This window comes from Aulonocara stuartgranti (assembly GCF_965226115.1).
Source record: "Aulonocara stuartgranti genome assembly, chromosome: 19".
Taxonomy (NCBI): Eukaryota; Metazoa; Chordata; class Actinopteri; order Cichliformes; family Cichlidae; genus Aulonocara; species Aulonocara stuartgranti.
Genome location: NC_138955.1, coordinates 6091684 through 6116138, shown reverse-complemented (window position 1 = coordinate 6116138; position 24455 = coordinate 6091684). Strand labels below are relative to the sequence as shown.

At 40.9% G+C, this 24455-nt stretch overlaps 1 protein-coding gene across 6 annotated transcripts in view; it reads right to left on the bottom strand.

Annotated features, from left to right (window-relative positions):
* The window catches only part of rps6ka1 (ribosomal protein S6 kinase a, polypeptide 1), a gene marked incomplete at its 5' end in the record, with an annotated part of 52032 nt that overhangs the window by 4796 nt on the left and 22781 nt on the right, over positions 1-24455 (bottom strand). For 3 of the 6 annotated variants that reach the window (XM_082516398.1, XM_082516394.1, XM_082516396.1), the window contains 12 exons: positions 1020-1150; positions 1358-1460; positions 1569-1633; positions 1765-1853; positions 2454-2524; positions 2609-2751; positions 3121-3158; positions 3919-4025; positions 4252-4331; positions 4495-4575; positions 5489-5570; positions 5745-5861. In XM_082516398.1, the coding sequence (XP_082372524.1) occupies positions 1020-1150; positions 1358-1460; positions 1569-1633; positions 1765-1853; positions 2454-2524; positions 2609-2751; positions 3121-3158; positions 3919-4025; positions 4252-4331; positions 4495-4575; positions 5489-5570; positions 5745-5861 (1107 nt within the window). Of the gene's footprint in view, positions 1-1019; positions 1151-1357; positions 1461-1568; positions 1634-1764; positions 1854-2453; positions 2525-2608; positions 2752-3120; positions 3159-3918; positions 4026-4251; positions 4332-4494; positions 4576-5488; positions 5571-5744; positions 5862-7012; positions 7573-8434; positions 8489-9463; positions 9614-20695; positions 20729-24455 lie in introns of those variants that run through there. The other 3 variants (XM_082516395.1, XM_082516397.1, XM_082516393.1) reach the window with 3 other exon arrangements.

The window sequence follows — 24455 nt, the reverse complement described above, 5'->3', positions numbered from 1 at the left end:
GTTCCTGTCTGCCTTTCGCACACCGTACACACAGAATCTGTCTCTATTTCATGCCATCAGCAGTCAGAACTCGACAGAAATATAACACACTGAAATAACTTTGTCCACACCTTTAGATTACAGTACATGGGCATATTCACCGACTACTTCATCAGGTACTAATTACTAGGCTCACTTCCCTTTTACTTTCAGAAATGCTTTAGTTCTTCATAGCATAGAATCAACAAGGAACTGAAAACATTCGTCAGCGGTTTTAGTTCATAGTGACATGATTTAATCTCACAGCTGCTGCGCATTTTCCAGCTGCACACCCATGTTGCAAATTTTCGAGTGCACAGATGCTCTATTGGGTTGAGATCTGATGACAGTGGAGGCCATTTGAGTACAATGAACTCACTGTCATGTTCAGAAAACCAGTTTGAGATGATTTGAGCCTTGTGATGTGGTCTGTTTTCCTGCTGATAACAGCCATCAGAAGATGGATACAATGTGAGAATAACTAAGGGGCCTGAAGTGTGCCAAACCCTACTATTCGAATTCACACTCATCACACCAGCCAATATTATTATAATCTTCCATTGTTCAGTTTTAGTGTGTCGAGTTACTGTTGATCATGTTGCGGGCAGCACAGTGTGTGGTGGTTGGCACGGCTGCCTCACCACCATCTAGCCGGGGAATTTCTGTGTGGTGTTTGCAATTTCTTCCCATGTCATGAGTTTGTTCTTTCCAGGTATTCCGACTTTCTCCCAGGGTCCAAAGACATGCACTTAGTTGACTGGACACTCTAAATGACCAGTTAACCTAACTTCCTCCCATCACCTCCAACCAGTCGCAGCAGATGGCTGCCCCTCCCTAAACCCGGTTCTGTTGGAGGCTTCTTCCTGTTAGAAGGGAGTTTTTTCCCCTCCCACTGTTGCCAAAGGAGTCATAGGGGAAATTTCTCGGTTTTCTTTTCTGTCCTGCCAGAACAGGCTCCAGTATCCAGTATTTATCTATCCCAAGAGTGAATAGCTACTGACCTGAACCACTGGATGTGGTGGGGCCTGCACTGGCTCTGATGAACCATCCTCCTCTAACAGAGTTGATGCAACAAAGCTGAAGCCTCTGAAGAGCTGGTGAGCTCCAGCACTGGGGGGTACACCAGGGGAGTCTGCAGGATAATAAATAAAAATAAAGGCTTCGGAAAAACAGACAGGTTTATTGCAGTAATGTTAGAAAACAAAAAAGGCACTGCTATAAAAACTTCACATTGAGGTATTATTGACAAGCACAGCTAATCACAAATATGTTAGTGCATCCCAATGTTGCTGTGTCTCCTTTAAATAAAAAAAATGTGTATTGATTTTTGATTTTCGACCTTTAGGTGTGCGGGAGGTGAATTCGGAGTCGAAGTAGAAAGTGTCATCCGGACGTGCGACCGCTGGTCTGAACGGAGGCTTTGCTTCTTTTCGGAAGAGTTTCTAAAAAGGAATAAAGAAGCTTAACTCACGCTGTGCAGTTGAAGTTCTGAATGCCACCTGTGATGGTTGCTATAAATTCAAACACATATGTAATCACACAGAACTCACATTCCAGTCTATGGTTGAGAAGAAACCGTGCCGCTTAATCTCCTCAGCGCCATCGGCATTAGATCCTGCAAAACATCAAATAGAATCAATCACAATAGAAAACTACAAACCAATGTAAAGCACAGCCTTTCCCTGTGAAATCAGATAGAGTGTGTACCGTCATTTGTCAAAGTCATGTTCCAGAGCTGATACTAACCCAGTCTGTTGGCAGGGTTCCTTTTGAACAAAGCCCTGAGCAAAGATTGGGCCTCTGCACTCAGGAACTGAGGCATTCCAAGACGAGCCCTGCACAAACACACAAAGAGGGCTTCCAGCTTTAATTATTGCACCGGATATAGAATGAGGCAGTTGGAATATGTTGGAATAAGTACATTTGGCAACAGGTTTTTGTGTTGAATTGAGTTTTTCCGTGTTCTCCATGTGCCTGCAAATTTACTCTCCGGGTTAGTTCTTAAGCTGAGAGCCTGTTTAGGACGTCATACCCCACCTGACCGCCTATGCAGGTTGGGCATGGACAATCTGGGAAAACAACTGAATTAAAATAAGTTGGTAAAAGGGATTCCTGAGCGAGGGAGAAAAAAAAACAAAAAAAAAAAAACTTTTTTCAGCCTACAAATGGGGGGCGTGCCACAAAACGTTTGAGAGCTACTTAGCTGGTCATTGTAAATTGACTTCAGATGTAGTTGTGAATGTGCCTGCTCAGCTGTCTAACTGTGTTAGCCCTGTAATTTACCGACTTCCTGTCCAAGGTGTAGCCCACATCTCTCACCCAAAGTGAGGTGGAATAGGCTCTAGTCCACTCACACGCTTTTGCTGATGGACATGAGTAAGTAGTTAAAAGAAAAGAAAAAATGAGTGATGTTCTTGAATCCAGGTGGTACTCACTTCAGAATGAGATTCATGGTTTCTTTGCGGTCCTTCCCTTGAAATGGCAACGCCCCCGTCAGCATCTCAAACTGGGAGAGAAAACACAAAAAATGTAATCGGCATATTTATTTACGTAATATTTACGCTCAGCCAGTACGTTTTTTCCTCCTTACCATTAGTACCCCGAACGACCACCAGTCGGCGCTGTGAGTGTGTCCCTGCCTGTTCACGACCTCTGGTGCCATGTACTCCACAGTGCCACAGAAGGAATAAGCTTTCTTCTCATGATCAATGGCTTCTTTACACAGGCCGAAATCTGAAAACACACAAGACATTAACCAAGGACCTGGATCCTTATATTATATTATATAGCAGCACGATAATAGCTACAAAAAGCTTTAACATGAAACAGTTTTCCCACAAGAGCTCTGTTAAGGCGACTTCTTAATTATCATTCGTTTCCTCTGGTTGAGGATAAGAGATTCTAAAGAGGTTTATCACAGATATTCAAGATAAAGTATTATAATTAACTTGGGGAACATATACAGGATGTTATGGAGATACGAGTCAGTGAGATAAAGCCATCACTGCTGTGAATCAAGGTCAATGTGGTAGAGGAAAGGAAAGTGTGTGTGCAAAATGAATAGTGAGAGGTAGATGTAAAAGAAACAACAATGAGGCTCACCTGTGAGTTTGATGTGTCCCTCCTCATCCAGAAGAATGCTAGGAGAAAACAATGTCAAATATAAGACAAACTAAAATCTTACAGAGTCTGAACATTTTACCCATCTGGATTGTACAAAGTAAACTTTTCTTTGCTGTATGCTTTGCTCAGTTGTAGTATGTCTTGGTGTCAAAGTATACTCGGCTGTCGGATCATTAGGTACCCTTAAAAACAACTGAAGGCTAATATAGCAGTCCGTATGTGGTGGTCAAAGTTATAAAAACACGTTTCAGTTTCAATACAACATGTTAGCATTCAAAAGCACCAAAATTTAAAAAAGCAACACATAAATGAATCACCGGCTCTTTAAATTAGCGACGGTGTCGGGTCTTACATGCATACTATGAGATCGAGTGCTGTGCACAGCACACGCTGAGGAACAAGCATCGACAGCTGGTGGCAGCAATGTACCATAACAAGTACCGATGTGCCAATTACAGCAGAGAGTGAGGGAACACAAGCTAATGAAAATGGTGCAGGGTTCAACAAGTAAAAAATACTTTGCAGTGAGTGCAATAGAAATATGACAGGAGGAAATTGTTGCACTTTGAAGTCATCACTGCTGTCTGGGGTTGTGGCTACAGGTCTGCAGCAGGGAAGACACTTTTCCCACACTCACTGAAATGCATGCTGTTCTTCTGGATTAATCTAACTTGGAGACGTTTATGACTGATGCACTGTGTGTATATTTTTATATATATTTGTCATTATACATTTCCTGCAGCATGGCATGCAAAACGCTTGGTTTTCCACTCTTACTTTTCAGGTTTGAGGTCCCTGTAAATGATACCCAAGCTATGAAGGTGGTCCAGTCCTAATGCCAGTTCTGCTAGGTAAAACTTCACATCCTCTTCTGTGAACATCACCTGAGGGGTAAAGGAGACAAAGAAGAGAGAGGATGTGACACACAAAGAAAAGGAAAATGAGACAATAAGAGAGCATAACACCGCAGAGTGACACAATGCAGAATAAATGGGTAAGCACATATCAGTTTATAGGATAAATAAGTGGACATAGGACTGAGAAAAAGAAATCCTGACCTCAGGTCAGCATAACAACACTAAGTAGTCACTTCTTTTTTCTTTTTTTTACCTCTTTGGAGAGTCTAGTAAAAAGATCCCCTCCTCTGAGAAAGTCCAGGATCAAGTACAGCTTCCCTTCAGTCTGGAATGCTACAGATGCACAAATTCACATTTAGTTCAACTGTAAATCAGGAAGCATGAGTTAAGCTTCTGGAAGTTGAAGTAATAAAACAGTAAATCAAGTCAGTACATCAAATAACATTAATAAGAGGGAAGGGAAGCAGAGTCTAACAAAAGCATCAGGCTGACTCACCATAGTGCAGTTTGACAACAAATGGGTGATTGACGTCTGCCAAAATGTCTCGCTCCATCTTGGTCCTCACACGGTCTCTGACTGAAGGCCAATGATCGAGGGTTAGTGTGATAGTATGCATTAAAGATTTATAACGTGTCTGTACGTAAGCACAGAGTATGGTAAAAGTACTACAACACACTAAATGCTGGTGCTGATGAGAGTACAATTCAACTTGGACTCATTAAGCTGCAATAGGAGAGGATCCTCAAATTAAAGCATAGCCAAACTTAAATAATGGGGTCAGTGCTGAATGTTAATGATGACCTAAATTTGGGGATTTTGTGCATGCAACTGCGACTCTGAGCACAGTAGATTAACTCAGCTGCTGCTTAAAAACTTCACCATGGGCAGCCAATCAGAAAAAAGCTGACTTCAAGCAAAAGGGAAGGAATGTAAAATAGCGAATTTCAGACAGAGAGGAGCTGCACCCAAAATAAGGCGAATTATGATCAATTTGACCTGCTAGTCATGAAAAGCTGTTAAAGAATAAAAACACGGAGATTTAAATGAGAGTAACAGGTCCCTGTTAAATTTGCAAAGCTGCACAGAACCACCCACGTGATTTTGGGAGATGATGAGAAGAAATCTGATGCCCCGATGTTTGCAGAAGGTGAGACCACAACACCTGTTCATAGGAACCCACTGAAAGCAGTGGTGGTCTTACTATGCACACATACCACTGCATGTGTTACAGGAAATTCATACACCCTTTTATATGAAACTAAACAACCACTTGAAAAATGAAGTTGCCAAACACAAGGCCTTTTCAAATCAACATCACCGGAAAGGTAAAAGGTGCAGCTCTACAAAAAAAAAAAAAAAAAAAAAAAAAAACCCAACTCACTCACTTTTCTTTGTTTTTTTTCCCTGTCAATGAAGCCAAAAGCCAAAACAGAGAAAAGTAGCAATTCTTAAAATTTCACGACCATAGCCAAGCCTGACGTTGCTGTACCTTTTAGTGTGGCCTTCTTGAGGACCTTCATGGCATAGAGCTGGTTGGCATCGGGAGGAGTCACCTTTCGTACCAGGAACACCTGCAAAATAATTTTTTTTCAAAAAAATTCCCCCCAAAAATATAACAAACACCAAAAACACTGTTAAAGATGCAACGATTTTTGTAGGTTGGGGAGTAAGAGTAGCAAAGGAGGAAGAGAAAAATAGACATGTAGTCAAAATAGAAAGAAACCGAAAGAGTAAAAGCAAATTACCTTGCCAAAGGATCCCTGTCCCAGGACTTTGAGCAGTTCAAACTGAGAGGCATCAGCTTTCTCTGAGCCCTCCTTGACCACATGGGTGATGTTGATCTCTTTGATGTCTCCATCTTCCTAAAGAGTGAAAAGAAAACAGACGGAGGGAAAGCAGTCAATGATCACAGAACGACAGCAATACTGCACAGCTGCAAAAAAAAAAAAAAAAAATTTCACAAGCCGCTTGCTTATGCAAAGATAAGTTCTCCTGTGGAGGTGCCTCCTGCTGTCAATATAACACATTTCAAAAAAAGAGGAAGCATGGTAAGAAGTGAGATGTGCACGTGAGCACAAACAGTTGCTTATCGATGCGTTTATTTGCTTTTAGCACACGGGAACTGGTGGTGTAAATATTCAGTGGAAGTAGATCTGTGTAAAAGCAAGTTCACAGCAAGCGCACTCTCACAACTGGGTGGATCCCAGCTGACACCGCTCATAGCTCCACCACATGAACACGCGCAGCTGACCTGGTGTCAGCCTCACCCAAAACTCAACAACAATAACAACGATGCAGAGAATTCTCTTTCAAGAGTGTTCCCCTCCCTTGATAATCTTCCTTGAATTTCACACCTCGGGCCCTGTGATGAAGCAAAGTACAGTAGGTACCCTGCTGGGAGAATTTTAGATTCACCAGTGCAGTTTCAGGGGAAAGACTTTTCCCCTACTTCTGCCTATGAAATCCAAATCTCAGGGATCAGAAAGCAGAACATCTGGGCTGTCCTGCTCCTAATTTCTCCTTTATAGGCATGTTCAGGTTTACACTATTACCATGGATCCTGAATAAAGTTACACTTGGCAATTACAAGTTATTTAAAAAAAACAACCAAACAAAAAATAAAGTGCAATCAGCTGACCGTTGCATAATCAATATTTCAAAGAAGTGATGAAAGACATATTTTCAGCAGTCTCTTCTTTCAGCTTTTTAAAAGTTTCTACAAAACAACAGCCACCGCCATCACCACAGACCACTGCAGCCTGGGACTTAATTTGACAACAGGAAACCAGAGTTGGCTGAACACAGCAGGCTTTCAGTTGCACCTTGTTTTCTGAACAACCGCGACAAGAGCGAATACAAAACCTCGTTTGCACTTTGCTGTGCTGATGAATCCCTCTTTTCTCCTCATTTTCTTAAAACTCAGTTTCATTAAGACGACGCCACTGAACGCTCTGTCGACGACTTAACTACTCAAAGCTGATCGAGATGTCAATATCAGGAGGTGTCACTTTACCGTCCAGTGGTTCTCCGGCGGAGGTAAAGTGCCAGTGTCGTTGTCCGTTGCCGCCGTGGGTCTGTAGGTGTTACAGTGAGCAGGGCTGCCAGTCAAGGATTTGTTCTTTTTGAACAAGTAGATGGACAGCATGCGAGTCAGGTTGAACTTTCTCTTGTCCTTCTCCATCTCAGCATTTCCCAGAGTGTTGTATCATCCTACCTTCATCCATAACAAGGTACACACTCTTCTACCTCTCATATAATCATCTCAAATCTCACCTCATCTCACCGAGAGCACACTTTAAGATCGTTTGTGCTTTCATGTTAGGATTCGTTGTGTGGACTGCAGATAAATATTGAAAAGTCTCTCAGCCTCTGCTCTTTAGTCGACTGCAGAGGCCTTCTGCTAAATTTCCTTCAGTGCTTCATCTTCATGTTCTCTTCCATTCTATCTCCGGTCCTTGCTCGCTCCCTGCCTCTGTGTCTGTCTGATTAGACCGGTGTGCCTTCGGTGAATGACTGCAGCTGAAATGAACTGGAACCGAAGCGAGCAGGAAGGAAGAGCCTGCTATATTCTCACAGTCCTGCACCCAACTTCTTGTCACACTCTCTCTCTCACACACACACATGTGTGTGCGGCTGAAAGAGAGAGAGAGTGAGAGAGAAAGACAGAGAGAGAGCAAGCGAGCAACAGGAGTACACTGAAACTCAAAAGAAGCACAAAAAAGAGATAGAGGTGGAGAAAAAGTAAAAAGAAAATGCCAATTAAATGCTTTCTTGAATAAATTTGCTTGCATTATCAGTAATTTTACAGACTCAAGAACCCAACTCTGTGCCACTTCCCTTTACCCATAATTCAACACAGAGGCCAGCGTGGAGGAGGATGGCAGAGAGAGGATGATGTGTCCCCTCTCGGTGTCAACACACCAGAGAGGATTCAGACAACTCACTGCCTCTGGATGACAGAGATTTTCCTGTCTGTGGCCAGGCATGTTGCTCTCTTCCCCCTCTTAACAGTCCTGTTCCTGCTCATCCTGTCTCCTAACACAGCTCTCGCTGCTCGTAAAGTGGTCTTGAGATCCTCTTACTTTCCTCCATTGCTCACTTTATTGCCGTTTATACAGCAAACACTTCTTTAACCTGAGAGAATACGCCATTACGCGCCTGTATATAGAGCATGAGTCAACTCCTCTTGACCAAAGAGCAGCGTTACTTGGCTGGCAGCGAACCTGCACTGCAGCCTGTGCTCAGAAAAGGTTATTTGCTTAACAATTTTGTGATGGGAGAGTACATTTTCCAGAGGGTGGGGAGACGAGAAAAAAAAAGAAAAAGGAAATACAATGTGACATGGATGAAGCAGGATGTAATGTTTGTTTAGCGAGGGAGGAGCTGCAGAATGAACGGATTTAAAAGCAACAGTACACAGGTGGTGAGAGCTTACCTGGGCTCTAATAGTGGCATAGTCCCTCTCTATCCAGGTGATATGAGACTCGTTCTAGGAAGTGTTTGAATGGAGCAGTTAACATGAGTTACGTAAAACATGACGGGTTTTGCAACAGGTACATTTGTACCTCTTCATACAGGCTTGCTGCAGGTACATCTCATTAACACATGCACACACGCACACACACACACACACACACACACACACAGAGAAGAGGGTAGAATAGGGCCACATTAGTGACAGGAAACTTCTCTTCCCTCCTACTTCTCACTTCCTCTTTTCTTGAACTGATCTCACATCCTTCCTGCTCGATAACTAGATAACCAACTACACAGGAGAGCTGAGTTTACAAGCATGACAGCTGTTGCAGAGAAGAAGCTGAAATTCAGCGTTATGACTAACTATTTATAAAGGTTCTCGTGTTATCCGGAATCTAGAGTACTCAGGAACAGCTGTCTTTTGAAATGAAGTCACATGGTGTGTGGGAGATTAAAAAAATGAAAAAGAAAAAGAGTATTCACACTTCATGGCCTCACACATATTTTTTGTGGTTTTGCAGATCAGTTTCAGTTTGATTGCATTAATACCATGACTTGGCCAAAACGCAAAGATGAAAAAACTGAGCATCTAACTTTTAAATTTGCTACACCGGTTGAGTGAAAAGGCAGAATCTTCAGTGAAGCATTAACCCTAGCATTGAAAATAACATTTTTTATGATTTTTGAGGTTGGAGGAGGTGGAAGATCCTCCATCCACATCCTCCTTTGTTTCCCGTCAATTCACAGCTGGGAAGATGAAAACTCTCACATCCACCCTCACAGAGGAAACCCCTTCATCCCTCCCAAAATATCACGCAACACACACACACACACACACACACACACACACACACACACCAAGCACTCCCTAAAGCTTTCGGCAAGTCCCCAGCACATTCTTCACCTGACCACACTCACACGCAGCTGCCCACTTTGTAACAAGCGGAGGTTCATAACACGCACACATGAAATAAAAGCATCTACTTGCCTCTGCCATGCGGGTTTTGGTGCGGAATAAGAACCTCCACATGTCTGTGTCCAGATACTTCCATGTCACTGATGCTGTCACTGGGTGTCAGTGAACCTCTGTGACAGTCACACTTAGACACTTGCTTCTATGTGAGCCTGTGTCAGTTAGCCAACAACTCTGTATGCAATACCGCAACAGATACAACCTTCCTGTATGCTAAGCAAAATGGGAAGTAAAGTTATAAAAAATGCATATGAGCAGGGGACCGATTAGCTGTGGACAGCGTAGAAGGAAAAGGCTCAACTCAAGCAGGAAATAGCTCTTTCTCAATGGGAAAATGAATCAGAAGTCTATACAAGAGCTTCAAGGACAAGTTTACGGAAACAATGAGAAGAACTTGAATCTTTTGTGTCATTTTAGGCAAAAAGTGGGGAAACTGACTTCATGCTTTTTCTTCAGTTTGAGATTCAAGATAGCAATCATGCGAGGTTTTCAATTTCCGTTGACACATCATCTGACTAAAAGTCTAACGAAGCCTGAAAAAGGGCACAGTAAAAGTTTAACAATAAGAGAATCCTACAGTCATGATAATCTTTGGTCGAATCGAAGCTTAAACGAGCTAACACAAATGCTTCTCTGAGTCCGCTTATGCAACATTTGATCACCTTTTCAGACTGCTAGAGAACAGATGCGTCAACTGTGAGAGACAGATATGGTGTAATGCCCTTTGATTAACACAAGGGGCCAGTGCAGGTCTGCAGCCAGTCCACTGGTAGGTGTTCCAAAGAAGGATGTCATAAGATAGGAGCTTTAGCCAAGTAAGGGCATGCTCACATTGTTAGCTCATGCCTCATCCAAATCCTAGTGTTGGCTCTGACACCAATTACAGTAAGGGAGACAAAGTGGGACAGAAAGGGAGCATGTGGGAGATGATAGGCTGGAGTGCTGTCCAAACACTGTCCATTCACAGCAGCAGAGGTCAAACGAGTTTAAACCCTACAACAGTCACATCTTGCGTCAAAGCAACGCACCAAAGCTCGAAATGATGGCAGAGTTCAGAGGAGAGAATCATTACAAAAAAATAAGACAAGAGGAAGAGTCAAGAGGAAAAGAGAAGTCACTGGTCAAATGGTGCATGAGCCTGGAAGAAGGAGTTAATTTAGGCTGTTGCTCTCCTAGTGTTTGTGTCTTGCACTGTAGCTTCTGCTCCTTCCTGGAAAATGAAGCGCAAGCACCTGTACGTTTTCAACTGCAAGACACCTCCGACTGCACAGAGGATGACGAGTGAAAGCGGGAAGGTCCAGAGAGGGAGACGGAGCAGTCTAAACATTCATCTGTAAAAACAAATACCCACACTAGACTTTGCCTGCAAGAGCAAACACACTCAGAGGGGTAAAAAACAAAAACAAAAAAAAAAAACCACACTGCAGCGGTACCCTCACAATGACGAAAGAGTCTGAGATTATATAAGAACTGAAGACAAAAAGAGACTGTAGGCAGCATGGACCATATTTTTAGGCATTTCTAATAAAAATGCTTTAAGGTTATAAACAGGAACTGCTTCTTTTGTTAATGCCTAATAAAAGTCCTTGTAGTGAAATGTTGCACCCTCATTAAAATCTGCAGCTGCATAATCAGTTGATTGAGGTTAAATCAACTTTTAATGTATAAAAATGTCTAAAAATTGTCAAACACTGATACTCAAACCTGAGTAATATGTATGTGAACGTAGAACTAGTTTCATTTAAAACTCACATGTTTTAGTAATATTGGCAAATACTCCCATCACTTGCACGTGATTAACTAACCATTCAGTTCAAATATTAGTGTACAACCCTCTACGGGTCATTAATGAGAAGACATTTTTTGCACTCGCTTCATCGTTTATTGCTTATTTAAGGAGGAAAACTTAAAAGATCAGAATTCAAGCCACAATCTAAAATCACGACCACTTAAGCCCCTTAAGCTCGACACATACTGTCTGTTCTGACTATCATCTGGACCCGAATTTTAACCCTCATAAGCAAGTTCCCATGACTTGCAAACAGATATACACTCAACAAAAATATAAACGCAACACCTTTGTTACTGCTCCCATTCCCCATGGGATGGACGTAGAGACCTAAAATTCATTCCAGATACACAATATAACCATCCCTCCCAAACAGTGGTCACAAATCAGTCCAAATGTGTGGTAGTGGGCACATCTGCTATATTGAGATAATCCATCCCACCTCACAGGTGTGCCACATCAGGATGCTGATCTGACATCATGAGTAGTGCACAGGTGTACCTCAGACTGCCCACAACAAAAGGCCACCCTGGAATGTGCAGTTTTGTCTCACAGCAAAATGCCACAGATGCCACAAGCAATGAGGGAGCGTGCAATTGGCATGCTGACAGCAGGAATGTCAACCAGATCTGTCACCCGTGCATTGAATGTTCATTTCTCAACCATAAGCCGTCTCCACAGGCGTTTCAGAGAATATGGCAGCACATCCAACCGGCCTCACAACCGCAGACCTCGTGTAACCACACCAGCCCAGGACCTCCACATCCAGCAGGTTCACCTCCAAGATCGTCTGAGACCAGCCACCCAGACAGCTGCTGGAACAATTGGTTTGCACAACCAAACAATTTCTGCACAAACTGTCAGAAACCATCTCAGGGACGCTCAACTGCATGCCCGTCGTCCTCATCGGGGTCTTGACCTGACTCCAGCTCGTCGCCGTAACAGACTTGTGTGGGCAAATGCTCACATTCGATGGCGTCTGGCACGTTGGAGAGGTGTGCGCTTCACGGATGAATCATGGTTCACATTGTTCAGGGCAGATGGCAGCTGAGAACGTCCCAGTTCTTGCATGGCCAGCATACTCACCGGACATGTCACCCATTGAGCATGTTCGGGATGTGCTTGACCGGCGTATACGACAGCGTGTACCAGTTCCCACGAATATCCAACAACCTCGCACAGCCATTGAAGTGGAGTGGACCAACATTCCACAGGCCACAATTGACAATCTGATAGACTCCAGGCGACGATGTGTTGCACTGCATGAGGCAAATGGTGGTCACACCAGATACTGACCGGTTCTGGGTCCCCAGACCCCCAATAGCGCAAAAAACTGCACATTCCAGGGTGGCCTTTTGTTGTGGGCAGTCTGAGGTACACCTGTGCACTACTCATGATGTCAGATCAGCATCCTGATGTGGCACACCTGTGAGGTGGGATGGATTATCTCAATATAGCAGATGTGCCCACTACCACACATTTGGACTGATTTGTGACCACTGTTTGGGAGGGATGGTTATATTGTGTATCTGGAATGAATTTTAGGTCTCTACGTCCATCCCATGGGGAATGGGAGCAGTAACAAAGGTGTTGCGTTTATATTTTTGTTGAGTGTATTAGGTTTCACAAATGATTACATAAAACTCATTTTTGCTTCCACATTTTTCCCATAAAAGGGCTCTTGCCTAAATGCTAAGCAGCACTTTTGTGTTGAGAATGATAAATGATACGAAAATTATGAAATATGGCTCCCTTTTCATCAAATCCCAACTGTTTTATACTAATTACTGGTTTTCATGCCCATAGCCTTGAAGAGAATTACATATCATTAATAAATGAAATATTAACCACTTTTAAAAGTGGTTTTCTTTTTATCAACTGTTTCGCACAAAAATTACAGATGTTCAATAGCCTGGCATGTTTTGAGAAAGAAAACAAATGTATAAACACTGTTTAAAGTGAGGTATTTAGAGCTCTACACTGTAACTATGCATATGCACTCATGCAGGATTTCAATGCAGGAGGTCTAAAAGTTTTGTATCCGACGATCACACCATGAACTCGGGCTAGAAAGTGGCTCTCTGTTTTTAAATCAGCCGGAGCATCTTCCTTCTCCTCTTTAATATCTAAAGGTGGGCACCAAAGAACGGTACTATATTTTGGAGGGCAGGGAATTCATTCAACTAGTTCCTTTCAAAGTCAATTTAACACCTTTGATGGACAGGCTGGTCCTTCAGCACACCTTTTCACATTTTTAAGCCTCTCCATCTGCTCTAATTCATTTTGTCCTCTCCCATGTCCCATTTGTTCTCTATGACCTCCACCAACACCTGCTAACAGGCAAGACTGACAGGCTGGTACAAAAAAAAAAAAAAGGGGGAAGAGGGTGAAGGAAGGTTGGAAGATGGACATTCACCTGGTTCCAGTGAAATCCTTAGTCATCCCATCATGGTGCTTTAATACGAGCTGAGCCCTACAGGCACTACATCATAGGATACCACTGGAGAAAAGATTGGTTTAGTCTCCTAGGTTGAACTTAAAGGCTTAATGACAACATAAGGTAAACAGCCTTAAGCCCTCAACGCTTAACATGAATATCTCTGCCTTTGTCCAGCAGAAAGGTGGAGGATCAAGCCTTCATCCACAGTCCAGCACTGAGAAAATCGATAGGGGAAATAATCTTAGAAGGATAATTTATTCTTAATTAAAATTGTCACTTTAAAAATAATAAATAAGTAAATCTGTACTGCATAGGACCTCTTCAGTACAGCAGTGCCTTTTTTAAAAAAAGAAAAAAAGAAAGCATGACAAAGCCATCAGGTGTTTTGCAACATGTATCATGCTTTGACATTTGTTTTGCTGATGAAGGGGACTTCCGGGGTTAATATCCATCCCTTAGCAGACTGAGCCATCTGTTCCCACACCCAAAATACATCAGGTTTTTAGGTAAGTAAGTGCCCTGAAGATGACACTGAATTCATACTCTGAAGTGCACGTTACACAACTATTCAGTTGTCATCATGTTGCTATTTAAAGCTTTAACATTATGTTTTAGAGACGCACATTGTAAACACAGAAATGGGAGAAGGATTATGTGACAGAGCCACTTCAGGAGGATTAAGTGACAGCTAGGACGGACAAGTGAAGGCACTGCTTTACTAACTATAACTAACTGCAGGGACACTACTTGTGTGTTAGCTAAGCCAAGCTTTCTAAGGAAGTTTAAAAAAATCTTTAAACCAATTTTGAAAGTATGTATGTGAGGATAAGTTGATAAAAACCTTTAATAACAACTATGGGGAAATATTTGCAATGCACAGCTGAGATGATTAATTAGCGATGACCCTAACTGTGGAGTTGGAAAATTGTTACTGTCTTTTTACACTTTTACACAGTGCAATGATGTTCTGCAGCTCCTTTCATTAAAAATGATAATAATAATTTTAAAAAACAGCAACTCTGTGAAGTCCTGCCCATTCTGACCACTTGCACGCGTCTTAAACTTTGCATGACTGAACATTAACTTCTGCAAACTAATCAAACTTTCACAGCATCATCATTAGTGATGAGAGTTATGTCTCTAGAGCCTAAAGAGCAGATCTTAGTTAAAGAGTCAAAAGTGTGCAGTCCTAAAGGCAGTAGATCAGATCATTAGTGCTACCAGAAGAATCTGTTTCTCTGGTGTCCACTGGATTTTGCACTGTGAATCGCCCCCAAGTGTTAGTCTGTCCACATAAAATTCGACTGCACAACATCCATTGCAAACACAGTTCTTTGGTCACCACTGCAAGATCTGGCTCACTGTGACTTCACCCTCTTCCTCAAAAGGAAGTTGAAGGGTTGCAGTTTTGATAAAGTGGACAAGATCCAGTGCATGATGAAAACACAAGAAAATCACAGCGCAGCCCAGGAAGCCTACTACAAAGGGAATGTTTGCCAAATTAAAGCACTTATTTAAGCTATGTATTTATTTGTTTATTTTCTCGAGAGAGAGATTTGTAATTAAGAACCAAATTCAGAGTACACTACACAACATGGCATCATTAAATTTGCATCCACACTGAAGGCGATTTGCTTATCACGCGTTGTTTTGAAGCTGACGATCAGTCTCTTGTGGACATTCCAGCCTCCTGTTGCCTAGGTAACCCTATAATGTATTTACTACCAGGTTATATGTCAGTCAATAGTATCCTGCAATCTCACTGGTAGTCTCTTCAATTGCTCATCAGCAACTCAGCTCAAATGAAGTTGCTGAATGTCTTTCCCTTTTTGTGGTTTCTGGTTGCCACGTTACTTCCTGATTGGATGCAGTTTTTGTAACAACAGAACAGCAAATGTGTAAAAAAAAGGAGAAGCATTCTATAGACTTTTAAAACAACTAATCACATGAACAAGTGGAAGGTAGAGGCCAGAGGAAATGTCCCAGCAGGAGTATAGGATTAGCACAGATACTGCAGGAAATCCTGTCATGGCATCTGTAATATTTATAGCAGCAGCATGGATAGCCGTCAGATGATTGGCAGTTCAATGGGCCAGTTGACATCGGGTTAAAACGGCCTTGTGTAATATCCACAGTGGGAGCTTTGGTCAATAAATGCATTAAGAAAAGAACGAAAAGAAATGGCAGAAATGATTTAGAGAGAACAAAGGGGCGGGATAGAAGGATAAATGAGAGACGGAAGAGTGAATATACACAATGAGGTCATCGATGTTAAACCTAAGCTGCATGGCTGCGGTGGAAATGTGTAGCACTCTGGACCTGGTTGCAAATATATATAAAAAATAAATAAATAAAGAGTACAAGCCAGAAACACCAAACCTCAACATCTCCTGAGCATTTTGTCACTCATCTATAATTTGTGTGTCATCACACAAACATTTCTACAACATCTAAAATAGCAACTTCAAGTGCTACTCAATCTGCACTTCCTGCTTAGTCCCAGGTTTTTCCCCTTTAGAAATCCGCTCAACCAAATGCCAAATAAACCCCCAAAATTCACATACAGACAGACATCAAAGCTTTTTTTGTATTGTATGTATTGTAGGTATTTAAATGCAGGAACAGAGGGACACCAATACAAGACTTTAACTTGAAAAGATAAACCGACAGAAAAAAAGGATAGTTTTTGTTAACTTGACAGAGAGAGAGAGGTGCAAAGGGGCAGAGCATGGAGACGACACAATCAGCATCCATATTGATGAGAACTATAAAGGATGAGTGGAAATGGTCGGAACGTTTTCCTTAATTGACCCTCAGAGGCAGAAGTGTGAAACTATGGCAACTGCGTTTTTGCAGTCTCCGTCTCCCAGCATCCTCTTTGCAAGACAAGAGGTAGTTTCAGAGGCAAGGCCATTCACATAGGAAACATCTTTTTAGATGATGCTTCCAGGTAACACTTGCCAGCCTCCATCTTCACAAATGGAGCACTCCTGTTCACACTCTACTTCAGTTTGGAATCTGATGCCAGAAATGTCTTCTACTTATCACCGATGCAGCATGAAATGGATTATACTATGTTTATTTTGGAGGTAATATACGATGATGGCCTTTAAAGGTTATGTAGCTTGAGACTCTAATATCAGAGACCTTTCAGAACACACAGACGTATCAGAGTGCACACACAGACTGGATGATTAATGGAGCTGACTTTCTGTCAGAGCATCCCTGTGTATTACCATGACCATGTCTGAATGTGATAGAAAGAGAGAAACAGACTGTCACTTTCTCTGTGTGTGTGTCTTTAAACCCAACTGGTATATGAATGAAAATCCCAATGAGCACACCCATTACGATTTACGAAAGTATACGTTTGTGTGAGTCTGCTCTTGTGTTTATATGCATTATCATTCTCCTCCTGGCAGCACAAGTCACAATCGGGGCTTAGTGACGCTGAGGGCAGAGTAACCATGACGACTAGGCCAATAGCAGACATGAATGGATGACAGAGGGGATGAAGTGAATAGATGGATGGCTCAAGCATCTGAGGGGCATCTGCTTCAAGTTAAGACTTTTCTTTTTTTTTTTTTTTTTTTTAATCTGTTTTGTCATTCGTATAGATCAACAGGGAGGGAAACAGCTACAACACATGATAACCCTTCAGGTCGGGCAAGATTGTTGAAAAGGGAGAAAGAAGTTGAATGATAAGGAAATTGAAATTCTGATTCAGCTTTGACGTAAACTACCAAAAAGTTAGAAACAACATTGTTTTTGAAAGAAAGCACATCTAATATGACACTAAAAATTGGATAAAAGGACCAGAAAAGATGGATGGATCCCTTGTTTAAAGAAATAGATGTGATTTCATGAGGCCGACCATGAACACCACAGTCTGCTCTACATCATTCCAACATGTCGCATTACTTCTCGACAATAATGAAAACTAACCAGTGTAGCATGAACTAAACTGCACTAAGACTGCCTGTATTTTCATGCAATTTTTAATAAGCTATAACAAACCTGTTTTCAAGAGGTTTTACAATATGGAAAGAACACAACTTCAGCAAGACATCCTATATCGATTAGATGCACATCTAAAAAACACTTTAAACTCTAAATTGGACTTAAGGCGTTAAAAGTTAGCCTTAGATTTCCATTTTAATCAAGTATCTCTTTCTGAGCAGTGCTTACTTTGAAAATATCTCATTGCTTCTTCTTCATCTCTGAACGTCAAATGTGATTTTTCTCTTTTGGGGAAATACAGCCCTTATCAAACTATTGTTCTATTGTACAATAGATCAGATCTAGATGCCTAATTGTCACATCCTTACAGTTTAGAACAGGCTTGCATTTTTTTAAATGATCAGTTGATCCTTTATCATAAAAAAAACTTGCATTAGGTAACACAATGTGCCAGTGAAACACATGCATAATGTTGTAATTTTGATGAATCACTACATTTACTTTAGTTAATCACTTCTCAAATTGATTGCAAAGTTAGTAGTGCACTTAGGCACAGAATGCCTAATCATTCGATATGAATTCACTGGTCGAATGGATTATTTCCACATGGGCACAATCAGACATCACGTGGACTAGAATCACACAGGTTAAATAGTGTTTAATGCGTACTGTGACTGCAATGCACATTTGGTTTCTCACCTGCACCTCCATCGGGTAATGCCTACAAAAGTTCAAGGCTGCAGTGCATGTACATAAAAAACTTTTTTGTGGCATTAGGCAGACAGAGGCCTCTAATATAAATTTAATATTAATTTTCAGGTAACATATGCTGAACTTCCAAAAACATTTAGGTGTTTTTCACCGCTTCTTTTTCTTGGCAAAACTGGACCTTGAACACTTTTTGTGTAACACCATCCTATGAAAACCGAGCAATGAGATCAGCTATATAGTTGCAAATCAAGAAGAGGGAGAGGGTAACAGAGATTCCCATGTGTATGACAAAATCCAAAGATTTAGAGCCCCCTTTTAGAACAGAGGCAGGCTGCAAACCACATCTCCTAGTGTCTCTGTTTGTGTGTGTGTCTGTTTATATGCTCATCAGATCTCTAACGCACCTAAACTGAAACTGCAATTTGCATCTGTTACTGCTGATGACAAACTCAGATAAGAGGATACCCGCTTGACACAAACACACACACACAAACCACACCTTCCCCTTGGGTCTGCACATGCAATCATAACAGCGTCTGTTAGCTACTACAAAGAATAGGGGGGCATTTTAATTTGCATTAAAACCTTCTGGAGAGGCTCAATTAACCTGCTGCATAAACAACTGCATGACTGGGACTTGATAAGACGTGAATGATGGTGCGCTTTTGCGTGTTTACTTGTGTCTGCGTGGGCCTGTGTGGATAAGCCTTGCTAATAGATCATTTTTTATTGTACCTGATGATTGTGTGCAAGGCTGTGTCTCAGCACAAAGTCCATCTTGCGTAATGAAGTCAATTTTCCATTAAAGAATCTTGTTAACTGACTAACTTGCCATGAAAAGGAACACCAAGAGTAGTTTATGCACAACATATGAGCCAGACATCGTTGTTAACACTCATGGAAAGCCAAGTTTACCTGAACCCTTTCAATCGGGCTCATCAATGCCAAACATCCTTTCTGTAATACTTTGGATGACCTTGTTCAAGAAGAGAGAGAAAAAAAGGATTCATAGTCACAGAAAGGACTTCTAGACATAGTCGCTTTAAAAAAAAAAAAAAAAAGGCAAAAACAGCCTTGAAAACAACTAACTTCATAGAAAAGAAGTTAGACTGAGAAACTTCATAACGCAAGTTTGATTAAAGGGAGATGAGTCAAGGACAAAAGCTTAACAAATCATTAGTCGGCCTTTATCTGAACTACAAGACATGATGATGAATTACACTTTGCTGAAGAGTGCAGAGAAGTAGTGATGGAAGACAGGGATGAGGAAGAGAGGAAGGGGATGATGTACTGGAATGTACCAGGTAAATGATGAAGGGCAGAGTAAGAGAGAGAATGAAGGAGGGCATCTTCAAGCCTCAGTGCTTTTCTCATTTAGCAGGGCTGTGTGCGTTCGTCCATGCGCACACGTGTATGTGTGCGTCATCAGGGTTCCCTCCCTTATATCATCCAGAGTGCCGTTAGAACAGCAGAGCCCACTTTAACAGAATCCAGAGGCTGTTTGCACTTGTTATCATCACAGTGGCTTTTCAAAATGCGTGACGTAGAAATGAAGGCAATTGACAAGTCCGGTTGTTCAGCGTCGGCCTGCTGGTGAAATAATCAAATGAGCCTGACTTTGTTGCCTCTGAAAATGACACCTACAATCACATTTCTATGTGTGATGTGACAGGGTGGAGAGACAAATAGGAAACAGGGAAAATCAAACAGATTGAGAGCACGGGAAAGAAAAGAAAGTTGACATTTCCAGGCCAACACCCATATGGGCAGCCTGATAAGATCAAGTCTTTGTGATAAGAAGGTTTTTACACAATTCTTTTCTGGAAAAAAACAAGAATGAAACATGTGTATTTCCTTTCTGGACAATGACAAATCAAAATTCGAGCTACCTTATTCTCAACCACTTAGAGAGCTTTTTCACGCAGTTTAATGGGATCGATTGCAGAACAGATGCTTGAAGGAGGAGCTGTAATTAACTTCCAGAGAAGTGATGCACTTTAGATAAAGACTCTAAACCATGCAACACTGTACCTTCTGTTTTAAAGTGAGCAATGAGTGTGCCTGCTGCCTGCATGCGTGACCACAGTGAATCTGCAGCACACTGCGGCAATTTATTGCAAGTCTGTGGTCGCCTATCTTAAATATACCAGCAATAGCATGCATAATTATACATAGTATATGAAAGTAGTAGGAAGTTGCTTTCTTGAAGAGTGCTCTTCAAGAAAGAGGGAAAAAATCCCAAAGAAACACAACTAATTTTAATTAATCAAATCACTTGTGCGTACACAGTTAAATAAATCAGAACTAAATATTTCAAAAATAAAAAAACAAGATGCAGCTCACTTACTAATCCTTTAATTTCCATTCCATAATCCAGGCTTTTCAACCTCTCTTTTCTCGTAAAGGTCACTTGCTGTGCCTCTCATAGGCCCGAGCTACTTTTTATTAACACACAGGAACAACAACTGCTTAAAGTCTTGTCTCAGACTTTGACATAAACTTTCAGGATGTGGCTTACTTGTGAAGTTCAGACAATTGCGGAACCTCAGCCAGAGCCATCGGCTCCGCTCGTCTACAAAACAGCAATCATATCGACCGTCTTTAAAGAGGTTTCCTGAGCTGAGGTGGTTCTTCAGCATAAAGTTGACTTAATTTCACGGTTCGGAAAAGGTTGATTAGAGCTTTTCAGCATCTGAGTAATATTAGGTTGATATAGTTACAGAAACAGTTGCAGCGTTTTTATTTTGACATCTTACTCGATTGCCGTCACGTGAAAATATCTCTTCATATGTATCTAAATGTCTTCGCATCGAGTTTATCACAGCGCGCACACAAAACTCCCTTCCTCAAAGAGCCAATTTATTATTTAAATCTTCGGTTTTTAGCTTTCCCCTTTATGCAATTGCAGTTTTTCGTACTTCAGAGTCTAAGGCAGAGCCGCTTTACAGTTGAGCAACACTAACTGAAGCTTCTGTATTGTGGTGTTTCATCTATCTGCTGCGCCTTTATCTTTCAGCTGCGTCTAGACAAATGTTCAATTAGGACGGAAACCTCATATCATAATCACGCATGAAATGGAATATAAAAAATGGTGTTGCAAGATGTGGAAGTCATGTGCTTGTGACTTCCACTGAAGAAATAAAATGATAAAATTGAAAAATCATGTGCTGATAATACTTATGTTGCCATTTATGTATTTTTATAGTATCAATAAGAGGTTTATTGACGTGTAACATCATTAGTGTGCAACTTTATGTCAGCATTTTTATACTGACTCTACAGTGACACAACAGATGACATGAAATCATATCACCAAGGTAATTAAACACGTAGAAATAAGCCAAATAAAAAAAAAAAGTAGATGAGAAATAACAACATAATGAAATATTATTTCCATTCATTCACACCGAGTCCTATGAGAGCAGAAAGGACAGCGGGTCAAGCTAAGTGTTGTTACAATGAATGAGTAAAGAATAACTGTAAGTTATGGAAAGTATGCAAAGAAAGTCACAGGCCTATTGTCACATTTATGCAAATACACACAAAGCAATCACACGCTGGCCTGAAAAAAGAAAAAGGGAAAAAAAACTGAAGTGTTAGCATTCAGCGTCTTACTAACAAACAAATCTTTTGCAAAAGGTCACAACAATGTGACAAGGTAAACTGAATGGGACTTCTGCATCCATTCAGAAGCCTATCGAGTCTCATCATATTCAGTTATGCATATTCAAAGCGAGTTAGAAAATGCTGGCCTGTTCGTTTTATTTGAGGACTTTGGCAAAGCAGGGTGACAGGATGCATAAATCTTTTGGGAGTGTGCTGATTTTGTCGCTAAAAGCAGGAACAGAAAGGAGCACAGTATGTGATGCCTCAATCTCAATGCAGTCTGTGGCCGAAAAGCCCTTTAAAAGAGCTACCACAAATTATGCTGAAAGTCCAGCATTTTAACCCCTTCTGGTAAAAAATAAATAAATAAATAAAAACAACCAAATAACATTAAACTAATGGGAATTTTGGAATATATTGCCTCAAGTGCACTTTACTTTATTAATTTACACGAGATGACCTCACACTGAAGGAAATCAGATGGTGTTTTTCAAGCACAATAGCCCATGTATAACTACCATATAGCCAACAATGACAAAAAAAAGAGGCTTCATCTAATTTTTATGTGCTTCATGTGACTAGTTATTCCTACTGCTCTAATGTAAGCTTAATGGATCATTATTTTGATGTCACCCAAATATTTGGCTGTTGCACTTGTTATTCACCAATAGCTAATGAAATGCTGATCGTGGTGAAATCCAAATAAAAGGCTTTAAAAAGCCTAAAAAAAGGAGAGACACACAAAAAAGACACATGCTGTTCAAACTGAGCATCAAGACGGGGAACAAAAGGTGATTTATGTAACTTTGGTTGTTGGTGCCAGATGGGTAGGTCTGAGTAAAGTTCTCTGGGTAAAAATACCTTGACAGGAAGGCAACAGTAACTCAAACATGGTAAGCAAAAGAGCATCGCTGAATGAAAAATACATAGAACCCTGAAGCAAATGCGCTACAGCAGCTAAAGAGCACACCGGGTGACAGCAAGAACAGGAAACTGAGGCTACAAATCGCAAGAAGTCACTAAAATTTGGAGAAGATTTTAAATATATTGCTAATACGATAAGTCTCAATCTATGAATCTACATCGCCCTGTATCAATGGTATATGACCTTTATAACTATAGCATATACATATTTTGATGACTGCTTCTAGCAGGATAACATGCCATACCACAAAGCTCAAATCAGCTACAATACTATATTCTGCTTTATCATGACATTGAACCGTTTTAACTTTGTATTAATTTGATTTTTGACTGACTGAAAAAGAAGACCAATGTACGAATATTTCAGTATTAATAGAAAAAAAAAAGTGTTATTTTGTTTTGATGGAGCATTCATGACTGCATCATAAACAAACAAACAAAAAAATTTGCTTATTCTGATGCATTTCCAGTTTACTATTCAGTTACACATTACAGCTTTTACCACATCAGCATGATTTAGCCACGCTTGATTCACCACAGCTTCACAAGGACTAGCATAAGCAACACAACCACATGGCTAATTAGCATAATATGAGAGCTTTGCTGAATGGGCCTCAGGTAAACGGTGGTACACAGTCAGTCTGCGTACAGTAAAGACAAGAAGCCTTAGCTTATTTTACAGAAATTTAGGCATTCTCCTCTAATTTTGGACTTGCACATAAAAAAAAAACAAAAACACAAATATAAATATATATTTTTAAAAAATCCCAAATTATCTGCTACTACTTCTCAACTGCTAGTTATATTTATATACGTTTCTACACATGCTTTTTACATACAGTCATGTAGAGATAATGTATTTAGATTGAAGTATCGTATCCTGACTTGAAAAGCTGGCCCCAGAGACGATCCAGCTACGGAGGCCGTCTCTTGATTTCAATCCTACGTTTCAATTCTGTTTTTGCTACGTCGCACATCGTCAGTAGTGGTGTAGCAGAAGCTGGAAGTGAAAGCAATTAAGATGGCTAGGGTATGGAGGCAAAAATCTCAATAGAGGAGAGTCAAGGAAGCGAGCTTCCCACCCAGAGAGTGCGTTATTCTAGTCAGTTTAAATGGTGGTGTGCTATGTTGTACTGTTGCTGTAGGCGGGATGAGATATGATGAGTAAAAAATTATAATTTCAAGGAAATAAAATAAAGTGAAGCAGAGCAGGACTGGAAAGAGCAATAAGTTCTGTCAACTAATAATCACACTCAAGAGGCTTGTTAACTCTGTGAGTCACGTATGAACGGGAAACAATCTGGCATCAAGAAAAAAGAAAAGGATGAGCAGTCCAACGGAAACAAACAAAAAGAATAAAATATTCCACTAGAAGCAGACAAACAGCACAGTATCGGTGTCTGTGCTGTATCAATGCATGTGTATGAGTGTGTGCATGGCTGAAGGCTTCCACCTAGATGTCGTATCACAAAGTGTGATCAATGACAGAGCTGTCAGCAAAACAGTGCTATAAACATGCAAACCAAATATGCACACACAACCCTGGTTGTTAAAAGTGTGTGTGTGCCGGAGAAACA